We start from the raw sequence: 22,149 nt of genomic DNA, 5'->3' as shown, positions 1-22,149 counted from the left end.
TTGCTGGAGGTCAGTGAGTATTCCAAGCATAAAAAATAATGTGCGCCTATAATCCCAGCACTTTGGGAGGCTGAGGTGGGTGGATCACGAGGTCAAGAGATCGAGAACATCCTGGTCAACATGGTGAAACCCCGTCTCTACTAAAAATACAAAAAATTAGCTGGGCATGGTGGCGTGTGCCTGTAATCCCAGCTACTCAGGAGGCTGAGGCAGGAGAATTGCCTGAACCCAGGAGGCGGAGGTTGCGGTGAGCCGAGATCGCGCCATTGCACTCCAGCCTGGGTAACAAGAGCGAAACTCCGTCTCAAAAAACAAAACAACAAAAATAATACTAATAATAATGTGCCTCTCTTTCTCTTCACTGAAGTCTCAACCCAAATGTCACCTACAGGGAGAAATTTGCTCTCACTTGAACCCAACTCTCACTGCTCTATCCCAGCACCTGTAAAAGTACTTAAATATATTCTCTACTGTCTGAATGAATATTACAAAGCAGGGATTCTTAATCTAGGGGCTATGAATTTGAATACTCTGGGAAAGAGTGTTCCAAGCATAAAAAATAACCAGGGAAAGTAATGTGGGATGGGAGTAAGCTCAGTATGCCTAAGAGGGAGAATGGAGGGCAGGGTATTTGGAATCTCGTGCATAAAGAGAGATGAAATGTGTAAGTGGTTAAGGTTAAGAGGTTAATGCAGTGCTTGCAAGTCACGGCAAAAGCTTGGTTTGAATTCAATTCTGTTTATAATCAAACCCATTGGATACTTTTGAGAAGAGTGACTTTCCTGATCAATTATTTATAAAGATCATTCTTGCCACCTTCTAGAGAAAGGACTTTAAGGAAGCAAGAGTGGAGGCAGGGAGACCAGGACAGAGGCTGTTTCAGAGGCTGTTGACAGTGTGGACTAGGATGGAGGCAGAGGAGATGGTGAGAAGCAGCCAGATTCAGATGAGTTCTGGAGGCAGAACAGACCAGGCAAGGCAAAGAGATTGTAAACTATGCAGAAAGAGAAGAAACAAGGATAGGACCTAGATTTTGGCTTTAGCAACTAAAGAGTGTTTATTACTGAGATTAGAAGACTTGACAGGGAGGAGGATGGGGTAGGATTTTGTCCACGTTAAATTGGAGATGCTTTTAGAAAACCCATGAAAACATCCCATAGATAGCCATACAAATCTGAACACAGTAAAGAGGTCCAAGGGAGAGAGAAACAGTTTGGGATTATCAGCACGCAGTTGAGATAACCTAGGGAAAATGTGTATACACAGAAGGAAGGACCCAGTTACCAAGCCCTAGGACACGCTGACATTTAAGGACCTGATAAAGAAGGTGGAAACAAAAGGAGGCAAAAAAGTGACCAGGAAGGTCGGAAGAAAGCCAGACAAGTGGGAGCCCTCAGGAAGCTTGTAGCAGAACTTGTACCAAGAAGGAGCATGTTCTGCCTAGTGTGAAATTCCTCTGAGATATCAAGTAAGAGGAAGGTCAGAGTTGAACACTGGCTTTGGCAGTTGGTGCCCACTGAGGGGCTGAGATGTAATTCTGTACATTACTTATGTTTCTCAGCATTTCACTTCATGTGTCTTCCATAGTTTGGAGGTAGGGGAACAAGATCATCTTTCATTACAGAAAATGAGAATTTGTGGATTGTGTAGTTGTCAGAGGATCTATTGTGCTGGAGTAAGGCTATTCGGTAGTTTATATAATGAAGATATAAAAACTCACTTGGTTAGAAGTTATATGAATGAAGAGGTACAGATATGTGGTCATAAATTCTTTTAAATTTGTGTGTTACATTGTATAGTATTGTGAACAAAAGCTTTCTAAAAGCAATTTGGAGGAGAGAGACTTTCTGTAGTGAACAGTTTGCAAACCAGAGAAATGAAGCCTCCAGTGTAAAATTAAGATAGGTTTCAGAGATCAAAAAAAAGGCTCTGGTTTTATAGCAAATGTTCCTGCTCAGGTTCTCATCCAGTTCCTTTATGTAAATGAAGGATGTTGGGTAAACATGATCCTGATGGAGGTCTCTTGCAGACAGTTGTTAAAACAGAAAACTGTTTTAACAACTTTAGAACAATTTTAAAGGAGAGTCAAATGTATAGCCCAAATATGTGGAAGATCATTAAGACTTGTAGAGTAGAACACAGAAGGGATCCTATCCTAAGGGAAGCTGGCTGAAAAGATCTAGAAATTGGAAATTTCACCCAGTCAGTCCAGCCAGTAGACTTTATAGGGATGTGCTTTTCAAAGATTTGAGGATCTTAGATGTTTTTAATTCAGCCTGACTGGAAGTATTTGTTCAGGTGCAGATGAGTATTAGTGACAGCCCAAACACCATCTTGCGCAGTGAGAAGATAGGCTAAAGCACTGTGGTTGTCCAGGACCACACAAGCAAGGGAGTCTCAGGACCTGTTATGCCCTTATTCCTCAGGCAGAGGAGTGGGCAATTCTGTAAACAGTCAAGAAATGGTTTTCTTTATATATTCATTCCAAGCAGAACCTAGTCCAAACCATGATCCCAGAAACCTTCCTAATCTAGCTCCTTCACTAGGGTTAACCTTCCCAGGTAAATCACTTCCTTGAGAGTGTCTACAACTATCATTTTTATAATCTGAGGGGTTGTCATTAGGGTAGTAATCAATAATTGATAGAGCTCTTTTATGCCTGGAAGGCAAACATAATGCTTCCAGGGGTTTTAATAATTGTGATGGGAGCAATGATTTGATCCAGAAAGCAAATGCCTGCATTTTTTTCATGTCCTGAGACAGGGATAGGAAAATTCTTAACTATGGTAACTGGAGCCAAAAACATAGTCTTCGTGGCAGCACAATTTCCTGAGAGGTTAAGAAAATTCAAAGACCCATTTACAGACGAGAGAGAGAGAAAATGTGGTCAAACCAAGTGCTAGTCTTAGGTAATAACAGAGTGGTATGATCAAACTGACAGACTTGGAAAACCATGGGAAAGATACTGGCTGTCAGGATGTACAGGTATACTGAAGAAGGCATAGCAAGGTCAACAGCTGAAAGGTACTGGCTGTCAGGATGTACAGGTATACTGAAGAAGGCACTAGCAAGGTCAGCAGCTGAAAGGTACTGGCTGTCAGGATATACAGGTATACTGAAGAAGGTACTAGCAAGTTCAACAGCTGAAAGGTACTGGCTGTCAGGATGTACAGGGTATACTGAAGAAGGCATAGCAAGGTCAGCAGCTGAAAGGTACCGGCTGTCAGGATGTACAGGTATACTGAAGAAGGTACTAACAAGTTCAACAGCTGAAAGGTACTGGCTGTCAGGATGTACAGGTATACTGAAGAAGGCACTAGCAAGGTCAGCAGCTGAAGAGTATTGGCTTTCAGGGGAACATTAGAGAGTAAGGTATGAAAGTCAGGAACTACTGGGTATTGAGGAATGACTATGTTACTGACAGCCCTAAGATCCTGGAAAGATTGCTGTGCTCTACCATTGGGTTTACAGATGGAGAGACTAGGAGTATTGCAAAGCCTGGTGCAAGGGACAAGTTTCTTTTGTGTAAAGTTGTCCATTCTGGTCTGTATACAAGCCTGGGCCTCGGCTTGTATTCAGGGTGTATTGCTTAATGGTGGAGAGGGGCTTATTACTATTTACCTGAATCTTGATCAGAGGTGCTGAATGCATGTGACCAACATCAGTTTTGGATTTTGCCCTAAGACTCTGAGGTACCTCTTGGAGAGCAGGATGGGTAGCATTGGTGAGGTTAACTAAATAGATGGGAATTTGGGTAAAAGCTGTTTCTGTGGCAGTCTCCAGATGAGGATAGCTCAAACATATTTACTTTTTTTGAGAGAAGGAAATATGGGTCTAGTAGGTTTCTAAGAAGTCTCTTCCTGGGAATTTTAGAGAGGCCAATGGGACAAGTAAATAAACAATGACTGCCAGGGTAGGGTCCTAGTTGGAAGGGGATAGGCAAAGATTTAGAGACTATGATAGGCTGGTTGGCTACCCCAAACATCTGAAGGAATTCAGGGCTGCAGGAAGGGAACATTGACAGCATGCCAGGGCTAAGGATAGATAGAGTAGCCCCAGTGTTGGCCAGTACTCTAACTTTTCAGACAACCAGGTGAACAAGCAAAAGAGGAAGGAGAGAGTGAAAGATAAAGCAGAGGTGGCAAAAAAAAAAAAAAAAAAAAAAAAAGGTGCAAAAGACAGGCAGAACAACAGCAAAGAGGGCCCAGGAGAAGGTGTTTCCAGAGGATTTTTTGCAGCTTTAGTCTCAGTCTTGCGGGCACTAATCTCGCTTTCCAATTTCATTAAGGCAATCACTCAATTTGGAATTATTTTCTGTAAGAGAGGCAATGGTGGCCTCTTGATTCTGTTTACAAGTTTCAAAGTGCCAACTGATAAAGGCTTCCCAATGTCTCTGAGAGGTTCAGTATTTTCTTTGTGTGCACAGAGAGGCAAGCTTTGGAATTTCAGAGGAGCCCCGTTTGGCCCAGCAAAGTTGAAGATTATCGTGGGTAATTTTTGTTCAGAGACCTAGCCAATTACAACTCAGCAGACCATAAGTTTTGCTTGTAAAGCCATCTGGAGTCTCAGCAGGTGAAAACTTACAACACAGGCTACCCATTGCACTCACCTGATGAAGTCATCCCTTCCATTACCCTTAGTGCCTGTGTCCCCACAAAACCTTATAGACAGACCAAGTCCTAATGGGAAGGCCCCCAACAAAACCCAGGGCCAGTTGGGAAGGTCTCTAGAGTTGGATGGTCAGAGGCAGGCAACTTGAAAAGCCTCCAGCAAACCTGGAGCCAACCTGGAGCCAATCCCTGAGAGAGAATGTCCTCTCAGGGGTCTGGTTGGAGGAAACTGGTTGAAACTGGAAAGATCTCCCACTACACTTGAGGCCAAAAGGGAACGTCCCATCTGGGGTCTGGGTAGAGGGAATTACTAAGGCTAGGAAACTGCTCCCCTCCTCCAAACTGGGGCCAACAGGTAATAATGTCCTCTCTGGAGTCCGGATGGAGGGACCTACAGGGAAAGAATAAAGTCTCTGAGACTTCAACCAAAGCATGGGAGGTCTTTTGAGAGGACGTATCCAACCCTTCCCTCCCCACTGGCACCACTGAGAAGACAACTGAGTTCAAGGGGCTCTTGCCAGCACCCACCCATGATTTGGTTCAGGACAGGGCTTCAAATCTCACTTTTGATGCCAAGAATGTGAACAACAGTTTTCTGAATACGAATTTGGAGGAAAGAGACTTTATTCTGGTGAATTGTTTGCAAACTGTGGAGAGGAAACCCAGGGTACAAAATGAAGGTGGATTCCAAAGAACCAAGGGAAGGCTCAGTTTTCTGTTTTGTTTTGTTTTTGAGTCAGTCTTGTTCTGTTGCCCAGGCTGGAGTGCAGTGGCACCATCACAGCTCACTGCAGCCTTGAATTTCTGAGCTCAAGTGATCCTCCCACCTCAACCTCCTGAGTAGCTGGGACTAGGCACACGCCAGCATGCCCTGCTATTTTTTTAATATTATTTATATAGAAATGGGATCTTTATGTTTCCCAGGTTGGTCACAAACTCTCAGCCTCAAGCAGTCCTCTACCTAGGTCTCTTAAAGTTTCGAGATTTAAGACTGAGCCACCACGCCAAGCCAGGCTCAGTTTTTTATAGCAAAGGTTCCCTCCCACCCATGTTTTTTGTTTGTTTGTTTGTTTGTTTTGGAGACAGAGACTCGCTCTGTCACCCGGACTGGAGTGCAGTCGCACGATCTTGGCTCACTGCAACCTGCTCCTCCAGGGTTCAAGTGATTCTCCTGCCTCAGCCTCCCTAGTAGCTGGGATTACAAGCGCTTGTCACCACGCTTGGCTAGTTTTTGTATTTTTAGTAGTAGTTTTAGTAGTATTTTTAGTAAAGACAGGGGTTTCACCATATTGGCCACACTGGTCTCTAACTCCTCACCTCAAGTGATCCACCTGCCTTGGCCTACCAAAGTGCTGGTGTTATAGGGATTATAGGGATGAGCCACTAGGTCTGGCCCCACCTACGTTTTTAATCAGGTTCATTTATGTAAATAAAAGATTGAAAGAAATTTAGTTGAGATTGGTCAGCATAGTTGATTTCTGATTGGTTGGCAAAACTGAGTTCTGGTTGGTCAATACAGCTGAACCCTGATTGATTGACTGAGGCTGCTGAGCGCCGATTGGTTGGTTCAGGTGAATGCTGGAAGTCCCAAATATGATTGGATGCAGATTTTCAGGGAATTGAGAGTATGTGTGTGACTCCTACCTGGTCAGAAAATTGCTTCTTGGCTCTATTTTAAATTTAGGCCCAATTAGCCACCTGAGATCCATCTTGAAGAATTGTCTTGAAGGATTCACATTTGTTCACTATGTAAATAGATTTTAACAGATTTAGATGAATGTGTTTGGGTTTGTAAAGAGAAATAGACAATACAGTTCTATTCCTCGAAGGCAGAGACAGTGCATAGACACGTGACTAGTAGGAAATGTTCCCTCCACCTTTGCACCTGTGAGTAGACTCAGTCACTTCACAGGCCTGTTTTTCCCGACACCATCACAGCCACATGGGCAATGAGCAAGAAAGAATTTCAGGACTGTGACAGTATTTTAACCTCCTGTAGGTCTTTTTATTCTGTGTCAACCAATTAAAGCATTCAGTGGCCTTGGAGTCACTCTAGATAGGCCCCTGGATTGACACCCCAGTTTAGAACCTTGGCCAGTCCCCCTTTTCAGGTTTTGGAGAATATGACATCGAAGGAGCTAATCTGGACACCTGCTAACTAGGTAAAGCCTAGTTTCAGCCTAACTTGCCAGAGTCCACTATCCCAGTAAACACAGATGACAGCAATTGTTCTTTAAAAGGACTGGTGACACTTTTGGGTAGGGTCCAAAAAAAAGTGTGGTGGGTGCAGGACCACAAAGGAGGGCTTTATTTTCATTTTCTTAGTAATAAGTTGGTTTACAAAGAATAAGAATTTGGTAACAGTACAAAAGGTATGCCTTATTATGACTGGATGAAATATATCCTTATTAGGGAGAGCAGCAATATCAAACTGCCTGAGTGTTAAACCCCACTGATATGCACTGTGTTTTTCACTTTGTTTTGATTTGTTTTGTTCTCAGGATACAACAAAGCTATAGAGCAACTGATGGATGGTTTCATGCCATGTGCCTGGACCTAGCAAAATGTTAGAATTGTTTGGATCTTTTACATAAAGACTGTTGAGAATAGGGAAAAGGAAGGATGATAAACTTGCATAGATAGCCATATTTATTTTTACATCCAGAGGGGAGATGTGTAAAAGAATGCCTAGGATAACCTATCACTTAGGCAAGGAAGACAACTTGAGAAAAATATAATAGACCAGAACATCTTTTTGAAATGCTGAAAAACTTTCTTATGTCCTCCGGGTACAAGGACTCACCAATGACATTTGTGTGTACTATTTTTTTCTTTGTTTACAAAACTTAGTGTGAAAGAGCACTTGCGGAGCCTGGGACCAACCTTCTTACTGAAGGGAAGAGGGACCAGCACACGAAGCTGAGGCTGAGGGGCCGTCACCAGCACCAGGACGAAGGTGGTAGGAGGAGTCCTAGGAGCCAGTTTTACACTCCCACATATCCTGTGAGCATCGTTTTTTAACATGTATTGTTTGTAACATGTAACATATCTGAATTTTAAATGGGGGTGGTGGTTTATCTCTTTCTCTCTGCATCAGTTGCTTTATAAATGATTGTTAAACTAATAAACACACACAAGATAAAATTTTATTCTAAGACTTCATGAAAGACTTTTTCCACAATTTTCAACTTTTAGTGTTCCTCATTGTAGATGTGTGAGCCAGTGCAAAATTTTAGGAGATTTCCATAATTTAAGGATGGCCCATTTTAGAGGAAACAGCACAAGTTAGCTCCTTCTCTGGTGGGCCCAGGGAGAAATGTAACTCATTTTCAGAAATAGCTAAAAGTGACAGATCAGAAAGAAAGAACAGGATCCAGAGAAGGAAAAGAGAAGGATAAATGCAGACATGGAGTGGCTCAGAAACAAGCAAGTGATCTTGTGCCTTGGTGGACAGCACCTTAATTGTCACTGATGAGAGCCTGGGGTTGGCTTGATGACTGCTGGAGAAATGATATGGAGCAGACCCAATCTCTCAACATCTTAATTTTAGATAAAAAAGATAATCCATACGTTTAGATGATTTGATGCTCAGAAAACAAATGGAATTAAATAAAAATGTGGTCTTTTTTCTTCCTATCCATTTCTCCCCTAATAGTTCTCCTACCACTCTGGAGCTGTTCATTCATTGATTCATACTGTGTCAATAGCTTTTACTGTATATGATACTGTTGTTCTTTGTGTTAAAGATGTTACAAAATAATGTATGTCATGGTTCCTGAGCTTTAGGAGTTTCCATTCAGAATGTGTAGAGGAAACTGTGATAAATGAAGCAGCTGAGGTACAGTGTGGTGATAGTCCTGCCAGAAAACATGCAGGGCCTCTCTCCTCTGGTCTGACAAGAGCACTTCAGATCTTTTTCTTTCTCCACTTACTGCCTCCCTTTCAAGTAGGAGGAAAGATATAAAAATAAGACTCTCCCTGGATCTCACACTAGTGGATGAAGACACGATACTGGGCTGTCGGGTGAAAAGGCAGGAGCTGTCCTCACACCATCTCTCATCATTTTCATAACTGGGCTTCAGGTCACAAAATTCCTCCTTGTCCCAACCTTCTCAGGAACTTTCCATTAATGCTTTGTGTTTTTGTGCATATGCAACTTTTCTGTGTTGCTAGGACCTTCTCACAATCTTAAACATGTTTGTTTTGAACTCCTTCTTTGAGCCCAACTCTATCATTTATTATTAGGTCTGTCAGGTTTATTCCCTAAATCAAATAATCCATTCACCTCTCACCATGTCTATTCCCTTTATGCCAGGGGCCATCGTCTATCCCAGACTACACTGTAACCTCCTACTTCAACCTAATCTCTCATTAAGAGTAGCCTTTGAAAACCAGGATACTTCCCACTGATTTCAAAATAAAGACCAATGCACTTCACTGAGCCCACAGAATCCTGTGTGCGCCTGACCTTAATTCTTCTACAGCCTCCTCACAAACCATACTTCCATTATTCGCTGTACTCTGGCCATACCTGGTTGCTCCCTCCTGCCATGAAACTTTTGCTTATGCTGTTCTTTCTTCCTAGAATGTTCTCCCCTCAGTCTCCCACATCAGTTAACTATTGTCCTTCAGATCCCAACTCAGCTGAAACTTTGTAGGGGTGGTCCTCCCTTACGCTCAGATTAGTGCACTTATCATCCACTTTCATAAGCCATGTAACCACTCATTATTTCTACAGTTGTTATTACATATTCACTTGTTTGATACTTTGATTAAAGTTATCTGCTGTTTAATATTGTGTATGGTTTTAATTTCTGCCATCCCCACAAGGTGTGTGTGCATTAATACTCAGTGTTGAAATGGTTTTGCTATCTTATGATCCCCCATGCTGCCCATATAGGGGCTTTAACAAAAGCACTACACACATCTCTCCAGACATTTGGTGTGAGGTCAAGGCAGTGTGTGTCTTACACACATCTTTGGAAGACATTTTAGGTTAAGGAGGTGAATGTTGAATGGTTCCACATTGACTTGAATCCTACTGAATGCTGCGTGGGACTCCAATAGTCAGAGGGGCGGATGAAGGCAGACATCATGTGTCAGTGTCCAGCAGCAGTGACACATGAAGAACTGTTGGAGGGGCTAGAAGAGACACTGGGCAATGTCCATTCACTAAGATGTCAAAGAAAGATCTGCACCAAGCCAAAAAGTAGATGTGGGACAGAGGAAGATGGCCTGAAAGACGGTAACTGTCCAAAAGCTAACTCTAGAAGTACAGATATTCCAGAAGCGACTCTGATTCCAAAGCTGGTATCCACAGAATGCAAGCTATCTGAAAGAGTTAAAGTGCCCTGTCTCACTCCCATTAGTTGCAGGCACGTTCTTTTTCCTTGTCATGATGGAACCATTATTGTTCTTTCCTCCTTGACATTTTTCACCAACAATGGAAAACACTATGCTTTCTGTTGTTTGGGGCTTTCTTTTGATGACAGCTCAGAGGATTCGTCTTCTGCATGTTGGGCACAACACCCTTGTGATTCTCAGTTCTCGGTCCCAAGGTCTGGCTTCCTCTTTTGCTTTGGGAAGAAATTGTCCCCAGCCCTGATGCTTTTACCAGGATAACAGTGGAAGAGTGGAGAACACATAGAAATCTCAACATACCTATGCTTTTGGTAGCTTACAGTTAAATAGCCTGTTTTCTTCCCCTGTAAAATCTCCAGGCATGGTAAAATCTTTAGGATTACATAGTCAGGGTCTGGCTAATGGCTTATCAGTCAAGCAGGCATGAAAGGGAAATATCTGTGAGGGAAAACAATAAGCAACAAAGCACCAGGATCTAACACATCTCTCGGTTTGCTCAGAGGTGGGTGACTGTCTGCTCTTTAGCCCAGTCCTGCACATCTGCTCGGCCGAAGATGAGGTAGAAAGCCAGGCCCGATATGTTAACAGCAGCTGAAAGCAAGAAGACATTTCTCCAACCAAACTCTGAATCCTGTAGGTAGAAAATTACAAGTTATTAATGTTAACCCAGTTCTTGTCCCTGTTGCTTCAGAAAGGCTTTGGCTCTGTGTCCTATTGCTCCCTCCCCTACCTCCACTCTGACTCCCATGGGCTTCCTGGTTGGTCCTGGAATACTCAGGTACATTTCTGCCATGAGGCCAGAGCACTGGGTATTTCCTTGGCTGGAATGCACCTCCCCCAGAAATCTATTTGTCTTACACCTTCACTTCCTTTCACTCCTTGCTTAAATGTTCCTTTTTCAGTGAGTCCTTCCTTGATCACCATAATTAAAATAGAAATTCCACCCCCTTTTATGTGCTCCATTCTCCTCTTTTCTTAGCATTTGCTACCATTCAATATATCATATATTTTACTTTCATAGATTTCCTTCTGTTTCTTTTCTACAATATAGGTTTCACAAGGGAAGGAATTGTGTTTTATTCACTTAAATAGTGCATGGCACATACTAACGTCAAATATTTATTGAGTGAATGAGTCAATAAATGACAGGAGAAACAAGATCAGTTTGAGATTTTTGCATTTTAAGCAACCATTTCCCTACAGTGTGTTAGTTAGTGCCTAGAGGGGAATCGAAGCTTCAAAAAAGATAAGGGATTTGATTTCATAAAGAATATTCTCTCTTTGTTATTATTCATTTTTCTGACTTACTGGTGCAAAACCACAGGAAAGTCATCCTTTAACTTCCATGTGGTTTCTTACCAGTAAGTGAATGGTACATGGCAGTAAGTGCTTTTCACCAGTAAATGAAGTATATGGCAGAAAAGAAGAATGCCATATACTTCTTCTTTCATGTAAAGTTTATACCAAAAAGATTCTTAGGAAATACTTAAGTCATCATGTAAGTTGGTTTATTTTGACTACTTTAAATGCATCTTCTAGGATAGAAGGCTGGGCAAATGTGAAAACATCATGCTTCTATAGGTTTCTCTTATGAATATTCATCAGAACATTTGACCTCACCTGATTGATGAAAAATCCAGCAACAGTGGGAGAGATGGCTCCAGCTATGTGTGCAAAGACTTGCAACAGTCCTTTGAGAAAGCCAGTGTACCTGAGAGAGAGAGATGGTACTCTACTATACCCAAGTATACCTATGTTTGAAAGTCTTAGAGAGGGAGGGAAACATTCCTGTGCAAACAAAGGGTTAATCTCAGCTGGTCTCTTGCAACTCTGTACTTATCTCTGGGGATGGCTGGAATTGTGTAAGCCTTGGTGAAACCGGAATGAAATGTACTGATTAATTATTAGTATAATCCTGTGCTAGGGATTGGTACTCCCAAGGGGGTAACCTCTATGAACTTGTCAACATTGTTTATGCAAGATGATCACATGGATGGTCTGCACCTGACTTGTAAGGTTTTTGTTGTTGTTGTTGTTTTGGCTTCTACTGTTGAGTCTGATCTTGTAACTTTTATACCTTCCGTGGGTATAAAAGACCTCTCATCGGATGAGATGTTGGCTCCCCTGAGACGACATTTCTTGGTGGTTCATTATCTGAAGATGAAGGATGTCCTGTTGACTGGAACAGGACCCTGGGAGCTATGTTTGGAAGTCTCAGTCAACTCTGTTTTTGCTGTATCAGAGACAGATCTTTCTCCTGCAATCCTGTGTCCTTTGTCTTTATTAAAGAAGATTTTCATGAGCATACGCTATGGAATCTCAAGAATTATTTCAGTGATCCCACCCTGGGCAACTGCTGCAATCCTCAACAGAGAGATGTGTGTGAGTCTCCCTCAGTTGACTGTGAGCATGGCCACTGACTCCTCTTGTTCAGACCTGGAAAAACTAAGTTCACAATGGTTGACCAGCTTTGCATCCCTTCCAGGGATTATTTAGATGTAGGGTGTAGAGCTGGTGCTGACACTTCCTGCAACCTGTTGTACCTGCCACATTTTACTTATGCATCAGAGCAGGTTTAGGGCTGATAGACTTGAACTGAGTTTCCGAGAGGATGAGGCAAAAGAGGTCCCTACCGAGGAGCAATATCCAAGAAGTTGACAAGGGCTCCTGAGTCACAGAAGCTGCTGATGGCAGAAGACAGCACCAAGAAGGTCATGGTCACGCTGTGGCTGGATCTGACCCAGGGCAGAGACACGAGGATCACAGATGGAAAGAGAACCCCTGGGGTAGGATAAACAAAGTAAAATTAGAGGCTACTCTGAGCTTCCCATGTTCACCCGTGTCCAGCCTCACCCTTACCAATGGCAGTGAAGAGTTTCCTGATGGTGATGAGTCTGAGGATTTTTCTGGAGAGAAGAAAGTCTGCCAATAGACCTCCAAGGATAATGCAGATACATCCAACAACAAACGGCAAGGCAGACAGGATCCCACTCTGAGGACCAGAGACTAGGTCAGGTGCATGTGCCCTTACCACCCCCACCATGACAAAGACAGCCTTGGACAGATTGTCCACATTTGGGGCTTTTCTTTACACATGCATCACTTTTAATACAAATACCATGTTACTGGAATGAGCCAATATAGTTTTAGTATATATATGTTTATAGCTCAGCTTGCAAAAAAAAAAAAAAAAAAGAACTAATGCTCTCCTTATATATAAAAATCACATGGAAAGAAATAAATATTTAAAAGACCCAAACCTAGTAGAAAAATAGGCAAAGAATAACAACAGACAATTTACAGAAAAAAGAAAAATAAGTGGCTTCTAAACATGTTAAAAGTTTTCCAACCTTACTCATAATGAAAGAAATACAAAATAAAACTATGGTGAGATATTTTTCATCCCACACTTTTTGTTTGCATGCTCTGTGCTAACACTGTGGATGATCAGGTTCTCACAAATATTACTGGTGCTTTATTGAGGGCAATTTGACAACAAATATAAAAGTTTATAGTGCATTTACCCTTTGACTCAATAATCTTATATGCAGAAATTTTCTCCACAGAGAGTTGCACAAATGTATGACAAATGAACAAGGTTTTCACTGCAGCATTGCTCAAAGATGAAAAACAATCCAAATATTGCTCAGCAAGGTTCTCATGTACTGATATGAAAAGATTCCCATGACATATTAAGTGGCAAAAACCTAGTATATAACATAGCGGCATATTACAGAGTATACTGTTTTGTATTTTTAAAAGTTGGGAAAATAAGAATATACATTCATGTACGCTTGCATTCTCATAAGGAAAGAAACAAGGAAAGAATATATAAGAAATTAGGCCAGGCATGGTGGCTCACACCTGTAATCACAGCACTTTGGGATGTTGAGGTGAGAGGATCACTCTAGCTCAGGAGTTTGAGACCAGCCTGGGTAATATAGCAAGACCTCATCTCCACAAAAAAATTAATAGTTTAGCCAGGCATGGTGGTACACACCTGTGGTCCCAGCTACTCAGGAGACTGAGATCAGAGGATTGCTTGAGCCTAGGAAGTTGAAGCTTTAGTGACCCAGGATTGCACCACTGCACTCCAGCCTGGGCAACAGAGCAAGACACTATTTCAAAAGGAAAAAGAAAAAGAAAAAAGAAATTTACAGAGTTATCACTGGAATGGGCTGGGAGAAAAGGACAGATTAGGAAAAGTAAGGAAAGAAAGATTTTTCACTCTTTTTTTTTTTTCAGACGGAGTTTCACTCTTGTTGCCGAGGCTGGAGTGCAATGGCACTATCTCAGCTCACTGCAACCTCTGCCTCCCCAGCTCAAGCAGTTCTCATACCCGAGCCTCCAGAGAGCTGGAACTACAGGCACTCGCCACCATGCCCAGCTAATTTTTGTAAATTTTTAGTAGAGACGGGGCTTCCATCATGTTGGCCAGGCTGGTCTCAAACACCTGACCTCCGATGATCCACCTGCCTTGGCCTCCCAAAGTACTGGGATTACAGACATGAGCCACTGTGCCCAGCCCACTCTATTTTTTAATATAGTTTTTAAAATGTTGAACCTTGTTGTTATCAATTAAACTTCTAAATTAAGATTCTATAAAATAAAATGCAATGAAAAAGAGACTCCTCTGTTGTATATAATCCAAACAATGGAAAGGATTTAGCTCTCACCTGGTTCAAGTAGTTCATTTTGCAGATGAGTAAGCCAAGGCTATCCAGGTCATATGACTTAGTGAGAAAATACTCTAATGAGAATCCAGGTCTCTTGACTTCCTAGCCTGGGAAGCTCTGCTTTCTGGTCACAACTTGTCTTTTCCATTCATTCTCCCATCTTCCTCTTCCTCATCGTTGACCTCTGAGGGTCAAGCCCACCCAGCCTTACACCAGAGACAAATCATTCCCAACAACCAGCCTCAGAAAGTCTATCGCCCAGCACTGGCATCTTGCTTATCTGGTCCTCTGATGCCCTGGATTAAGGTTCTGGTTTAATTGCCTGCTGCTGGCCCTCCTCCTCTTTGAAAAGACCCAGAGCCACTCCATCCTGGGGCTTTCTAATCTCAGTGCCTGCAGCCTGCTTGCATGCAGATGCTGACTACTGCTAAGAAAGTCAGCTCTCTGTTGGCTAGTTAGCATGTTTTCACCAGAGGAACCCAATCAATATGAGAAGGCTTCTTCCTGAGTACAGAGTGAGAATAAAAGAGTAACAATGGCTTTGTTAACTGTCACTAACAGGTTGTGAAATCTGATATACTCTTAGCCACTTTTAAGACATCCATCTAGCAGAAATTGAAAGGCTCCCATCAGCCAATCAGAACATCTGCTTATTTTGTGAAAATTCAGAGAGCTGTACACATATATGCACTTTTCTTTCTATATGTTATACCTGAATAAAAATGATTTTTTGAAACATTATTCCACAAATTTTTTTTAAGTCTTATTTGGGACTTTATGTGCTATTAATGTCTTATTTTCAGCATATGTTGTTTATGTTTCTCTGTCACAATTTTCTCAAAGGCAAAATTTTGTTTTGTTAATCTTTATTATTTATGCTGCCAGCAGAGCGTCTTGTTTGCAAATTTTGATTGAATTGAGTATACAATTTCTGCACAGGGCCCTTAAAATATGTTAGTATATGAATATCAAGCTGACCTAGAACCATATGTATCATCCTGCTGTAGTAAGTAGTAAACCATATTAAGATCAATCAGAATCCAAATTAACTAGATTGCATTTCCTCTGTGGAGGTCCTGGTCCTAATCCCCTGATTTTGTGACCATGGGAGAGACTGGATTATATATGAGCTCTATTTATTTAAGGATTTAAGCAAACAGAAGATCAGAATGAGCTTTCTCTATACTTACATCTCTGAGGTTTGCTTGAAGTACCGAGCTGATGTACGTCGGTGTGTATGCCATAATGGTATAAAAAAGCCAGTATTCACAGAAATAAGAGACTAAAATGGCCCAGAGTGGTAAGGATTTGATCATAGCCCTAATGGGAAGAGACCAGCCTGGTGAACAATCCTGGAAGAAAGCACACATCAATGTCCCCTCCATCAGAAGACAGCTCTCTCTACTGCACTCTTCATCTCTGAGACATCTAGGACACAGAGAAATGTCAGAGGAATTCCTCAATGTACCTGCTGAGCCAATGAACACACGATGTATCTCTTCTCACCAGCACTGATAAAGGGATGATTCACAGGATCATCATAAATGAGAGGAAACCAAAGAAGACAACAGGCACAGCCAATTCCTCCTAGGAAAAGAGGATCCAGTTAGCACTGGCTTGATTGAAGTTCTTCTTTCAGTTTGTCACTTAGATGAATCCTGTGGTTGACAGAATGACTGGCCTCAGTACTACACTCTTTCTGCCAGCTATCCCTTGCATGGCCCTATCATGGGGGAGCGTACTTCCCCACCACTCGACTTTGGTCTCAGCCATACAACTTGCTTTTGCCAATGGCATGGAGGAGTTTCAAGCCTAAGCATTAAAAAGCATGTTTTTTAAAATCTGTCCTCTTGGGTCTTGCCCAATACTACTGGAAGACCATGCTCAAGCCCCTCCATTGTCCAAGGCAGATGACAGACACAGAGAGTGGAGCTGGCCAGCTGTCCCACAAAGAACCACAAGAATAAATGATTATTGCTTTAAGCCACTGAATTTTGGGAGGTTTTGAAATGCACTATTATTAAAGCTATAGCATACTGTTACAAGTTAGTAGCGTGTTTGTCCCACATGCTTGAAAATGCCCTTACTGTTCATGTACCAGTCAGCATCCCTCCTGCTAGTCATGCTTTGCAGAGTTCCTTTCATCACTAAACCTTTCCGTATCTATCTCTTATCTTCCTCAAATCACGTAAGAGTGAGCAGCAGTACATTATTATGTGAAATTGATTACCCAATTACTAGACATGAAATGAAATTAATCCTCAGCAAAGACATTTTTTCTAATACATATATTATTACAGAGTTGAGAATTTAACATTATCAGTATTGAGGGGAAATATGGCCCATCTTCAGATTCCCTTTTTAGAATCTTAAGAAATCTTATGAGCTCTCTTTATTTGGCTAGCATGTCATTTACAAATTCCTTCACAAACATCATACAGCAGCCACCATACACCAGGCATTTTGCTAAATTTTGAGAATATAAAATGACAAAGACACAATTTTGCCATCAAGGAAATTAATCAAGTGGGGAGGGATAGATATGAAAATTATAATGTTGCCCATTGTGGTTGGAGGATGTTTGTTAATATTTATTCAACAAATATGAAATGGGTTTCTATGTGTATATGTTCCTTACTGTTTCTTGAAACCATAAGCACAATAAGATTTTCTCATTGTTTGAATAATTTTTGTAACCTGCCCTTCCAAAATTTTCATAATAGAAACTTTGAAGGTTGGTGTGCTGTGGTAAGGAATCATTACATATGTTTTTTGGTGAATATATTGACATGATGTTACAGAAACCCTTGATCAAAGATGCCTGTCCTCTAATGAACACACTAGTGGGACTAGAAGGAATTACCATAAACAATTTAGGGGTGGGATTTTGGAGAATGTTTCAAAAATTAAACAAACTTTAGCTGACAGCAGCTAGGTGGATTCCAACCACAGCTCCATGAAAGTAAAACTGTAATGTAGTAAAATACTGCCTCTGGAACTTCCCATGTGTCTTTGGAACCTTTCTGCAGTGTCTGTCTGTATATTATGTCCACTCCTGAACCTCACATCATCTGCCCTGTCCTATAGGCTCCACTGGTTGATTCTCTACTCTAATTAGTATTTTACCTATGATTAAGTCACAGTCACACAATTTTCTGGCTATTATATTAGGTTGGTTCAAAAGTAATTGTGTTTTTTGCCATAATAGTAACTGGAGAAATGTAAAAGAATATATTAAATTAAAAAGCATGACTAAAATGCAGTACGACTAAGATAACATTTTCTTTTCTTTTTTTTTTCCTGGAGTGCAGTGATGTGATCTCAGCCCACTGCAACCTCTGCCTCCTGGGTTCCAGCGATTCTCCCACCTCAGCCTCCTGAGTAGCTGGGATTACAGGCGTACACCATCACGCCCAGCTAATTTTTGTATTTCTAGTAAAGATGGGGTTTCACCATGTTGGCCAAGCTGGTCTCAAACTCCTGATCTCATGTGATCCACCCACCTCAGCTTCCCAAAGTGCTGGGTTTATAGGCGTGAGCCACTGCGCTCACCCTAAGATAACATTTTCAACATCTTATGAAATTGTTTACTCTGAGGTCCTTTAGGTTAAATTTACAAGTGGTAAGGAATGTTATGATGCCTCTAATGTCATAAGATTATTCTAACTATAAACTCAGGCTGCTGAAACATAAATGTTAAACATAGTTGGCTCTGAACACTACCAGCTTTAGCTATACCAATATCCATATCTATTAGGATTTAGTTAACCATAGATAAATTGCATCACAGAATTCTCTGTCATAAAAATGATATTTGGAAAGCACACTCACCAAAGATATAGAAGACGTAAGGCCATCCTATGGTCTGGGAGAGGAGACCACCAACAAGTAGAACAATAAAGGACCCCAGCATTGACCCTGAACAGAGGAGGCAAGGGTATTCTGGTGAGAGGACCCATCTTGGGGCTCTATGTGTTTTCTTCAGTGCCAAGTTGCACAGTGATTGAAGGTATGAGCTTCAAGCCACACTATCTAGGTTCAAATCCTGCTCCTTCACTTGGTAACTATGTGCTGTTGGATAAGTTATTAGTCTATTTTTATCTGAAATTTCTTATGTGTGAAATGGAAGTAATTATATATAGCTGACTTATAAAATTGTTTTAAGGATAAGATGAAAATATGTGCAAAACACAAGAATATTTGGTGCATAGTAAGCATTCAGGTCATTCAGTTATGATCAAGAAAAGCAGCATGGGGTAGTGCTTTAAAGCAAGGACTAGGAAGATAGAGTGATTGATAGATAAGATCTTGGTTCTGTTGAGAGGACTTTGCAGAGTTCTCTTGGACAGTGTATATAAGGTGGGGATTAGGGTATCAGTTACCTGATCCAGCAATGGTGGTGAGTTGACTCCTTTCCAGTGGGGGAGCCCATTTGACCCAAATTGAATACTGACCAGTTAATACCATAACCTGGGGAAGGGGCGGAAATTCCATTCTTGGAGATCTGATGTCATTCTGGAACCTATATTCCACTTATACCTGGAAAATATCTTGGTACCTGGGCTATGCCTTGTACAATCCGGAGGACAATGAGCAAGGCCACTCCGGCATTAGCTGCCAGTGGAATGAAGAGGGTCAGGACTGAAGAAATAAACAAGCCAGCACCAACCACATACTTTGCTCCAAATATTCCAGCCACATAGCCACTGGGGATTGGAGCCAAGAATGAGCCATAGTTGAGGGAGCTGAGGATGATTCCCTGGATTTCAGGACTCCACTCATATGCAGGGGCCTAGATGACAAAGAGAGTTACTGTTTGTCTTTAGCTGAAGAATTGACAGTTTTTATTTTCTGGACTTGAGAGGCAAAAAATAATTGGCATTTTTTTCCTTTTACATCTCTCCAGTTCCTCCAATATACCAGTATCACATATTTAAAACCCCTAAATATATGCCCAACATACTCTTTCTGCTCACCCTGACACAATTAACCAAAAAATAAAAACATAAGAGAGCCTGTAAAGAAACAAAGGCTTAAAGAAAAATACATCATAAGCAAGGTAATAAAATATGTGGAAGGAAGAGAAAGCAGACAAATCTGTAAAACATATTTTGTAGTGATTTTCATCATTGTAGGGGAAGAATTTATGTCCATTAAATGGTAAAATGTTTCCTTTATCATATCTTAGTCTCTGGTTACACTCATAGACACTAAGTAGGGATGCAATCCCCTTGGACACTTACTATAGTCTTTATTTTTTTTTCTTTTCTTTTCTTTTTTAAAACAGAGTCTCGCTCTGTCGCACAGGCTGGAGTGCAATGGCACGATCTCTGCTCACTGCAATTTCCACCTCCACAGTTTAAGCAATTCTCCTGCCTCAGCCTCCAGAGTAGCTGGGATTACAGGTGCCTACCATCATGCCTGACTGATTGTCATATTTTTAGTAAAGATGTCTTGGCCTCCCAAAGTGCTAGGATTACAAGTGTGAGCCACCATGCTTGGCCTGATACTTATCTACTTGTGCCATTCCTGACACATGGTACATGTTCAGTAGATCTTAGTGGATAAATGAATCTCACTCTTTTATAAGATAACTCTTTAAGTCAAATTATTTGAGTCAAAGAAAGAGTCCAGAGTCTCATTAAACTTACCATTGCTTTAAATTGTTTTAGCGTTTCATTCCAGTAGTCCTGGGAGTCAGTGGAGGGCCATTCTGCGGAAGCATTGGGCTTGCTGGGAGCGGCTGCTGTGTTGTTCACCATAGCCGGGATGGCAATGCTCAAATTCATTTGTTGGGTGCATATTGAAAAATTACACAGCTGCAAGATGAAGGCCAGTCCATGTCGGATTGAACAAAAGCCTGAGAGGAGAAGGGCATGCAAAGTCACAATCAGAATGCTTTTCTCCCACTCTTCCTAAGTCTGGAATGCAGAAATATAGGGAGACCAGACATTCCTCTGTAGGTGTGTAGTGGACATCTGTCCCCCTGGAAGGTAATGGGGGAGGTGGCTCCCTCAGAAGCAGTCCTCAAACAGAGACTTGAAGAATGTGGGGAGTTGGTCAGAACAAGCATTAATCAAGAGCTTTTCAAGCAGGACTCTGGGGTGAGAAGATTAGAATGGGAATGGGAAGAAATTGATTTAGAGAAAAAATTGGCTGGGAGCAGTGACTGATTGGATATGGGCAGTGAGAGAGAGGAAATTGCTGGAAATGACTCCCAAGTTCCCTGCTTGGGCAGCTGGGAAAGCTGGAAGTGCCATTTATAACCGGGAAACATGGAAGATTACTCTGAGACTGGAGAGAGATGAAGCTTGCAAGATAGGTGATGGTTAGCTCATAGAAGCATTTAAACTTCATCTTAATACTTCAATTTAATACTTAATGGAAGTAAATAGCTATTCTATGCTTACACAAAATTTGCTAGTGTTCCATAGGAACTCTGGGGATATTACTGTGGTTGAGTCCAAATACAGTAGTTTGAAACAGAAGAGTTCATCCACTCTCCCTGTAGAAAAATCCCAGAGGCAATGTATGATCACAAGCTATGAAGATGTCATTTTTCTGGCTCCTGAAAGGGAGCAAATGGTCTTGGAATGGAGAGCATGGTTTCCTTTTGTGTAGTAGTGCTCTTGCTAAGTTCCAGAAATTGACAGATCTCACCTTTTGTTCAACTTTGAGAGCATTTCTTTTCCCACCCCCAAGCCGGCCAATGCACCATCCACAAAAATCTACAATGGAATTTTGATCAGTCATATTGATATGACAGATTAAATTAAGAACGACTGCCACATTTATAGTACTGTCTTCTAGCCTACCCATGTATGAGTATTGGTCTTTTAATCTGTCCAAAGTGGAATTTTATAGTTAAGGCCTTCACAAATTTTGTAAAGTACTTTTTATCGTTGTGTAACTGAATTTTTTTCTCCATCATTTTCATCAGTTTTTCCCCAATTGGGTTTTGATTCAATAAAGAAATAAAGACAAATCATATGTAAATAATGGGAAAATATAGTTGATTATGTTTACTATTTGTAACACGTATTTCATTTTCCTGGGTAATTTAATTCAGTGGCATTTTCAAAAAATGGACTAAATAGAAATGGTAAGAATGGACACCTCAGCTATATTTGCATTTACTGAGAATGCTTCAAAACATTACACCATTAGGTATGCCTCTAGTTGTTGGTGCGACATGTACTTTAATTATGTTAAACTATTCTGTTCCTACTTTTAAATATTTTTATGGGAATACATAAGTTTTATAAAATGTGTTTTAATCCTGGAATCAGACACCTGCATTCCAATTCCAGCTTGTGTGTTCTACTTATAGCTGTGTGCTCTGGGCAAGGTACTGAGCTCTCTGTGTCTCCAAATTTTGCCTGAAAAATGAGATTCATAATAGAGTCTACCTCAAGGCACTGTGATAACAATTGAATAAGTTTATGTAAGTTCATTATAGTTGTAATAGCCTACTATCTTTGTACTATTGGGATGATCTCTTC

The 22,149-nt window shown here is 41.2% G+C and overlaps 2 protein-coding genes across 3 annotated transcripts in view; one reads left to right on the top strand and one right to left on the bottom strand.

Moving 5' to 3' along the window:
• Positions 1-9,403, top strand: part of SLC17A1 (solute carrier family 17 member 1) — a 57,983-nt gene extending 48,580 nt beyond the window's left edge. The window contains exon 13 of the mRNA XM_012458539.3: positions 7,461-9,403. The gene's annotated coding sequence lies outside the window, so the exon portion shown is untranslated. The remainder of the gene's footprint in view (positions 1-7,460) is intronic.
• Positions 8,250-22,149, bottom strand: part of SLC17A4 (solute carrier family 17 member 4) — a 27,221-nt gene continuing 13,321 nt past the window's right edge. For both annotated transcript variants that reach the window (XM_012458537.3, XM_012458538.3), the window contains 10 exons: positions 20,299-20,507; positions 19,206-19,439; positions 19,030-19,117; positions 18,479-18,565; positions 16,116-16,234; positions 15,838-15,999; positions 12,831-12,963; positions 12,605-12,752; positions 11,592-11,682; positions 8,250-10,602 (listed from right to left, as the gene is read on the bottom strand). In XM_012458537.3, coding sequence (XP_012313960.2) covers positions 10,468-10,602; positions 11,592-11,682; positions 12,605-12,752; positions 12,831-12,963; positions 15,838-15,999; positions 16,116-16,234; positions 18,479-18,565; positions 19,030-19,117; positions 19,206-19,439; positions 20,299-20,507 — 1,406 coding nt within the window. In that variant the 3' untranslated portion in view covers positions 8,250-10,467. The remainder of the gene's footprint in view (positions 10,603-11,591; positions 11,683-12,604; positions 12,753-12,830; positions 12,964-15,837; positions 16,000-16,115; positions 16,235-18,478; positions 18,566-19,029; positions 19,118-19,205; positions 19,440-20,298; positions 20,508-22,149) is intronic.

The sequence above is a fragment of the Aotus nancymaae genome, unplaced genomic scaffold, assembly GCF_030222135.1.
Source record: "Aotus nancymaae isolate 86718 unplaced genomic scaffold, 86718_ANA_hifiasm-v0.15.2.pri h1tg000051l, whole genome shotgun sequence".
Classification (NCBI taxonomy): Eukaryota; Metazoa; Chordata; class Mammalia; order Primates; family Aotidae; genus Aotus; species Aotus nancymaae.
Note: the sequence above shows the minus strand (reverse complement) of the source record. Positions and strands in the feature narration are given on the sequence as shown.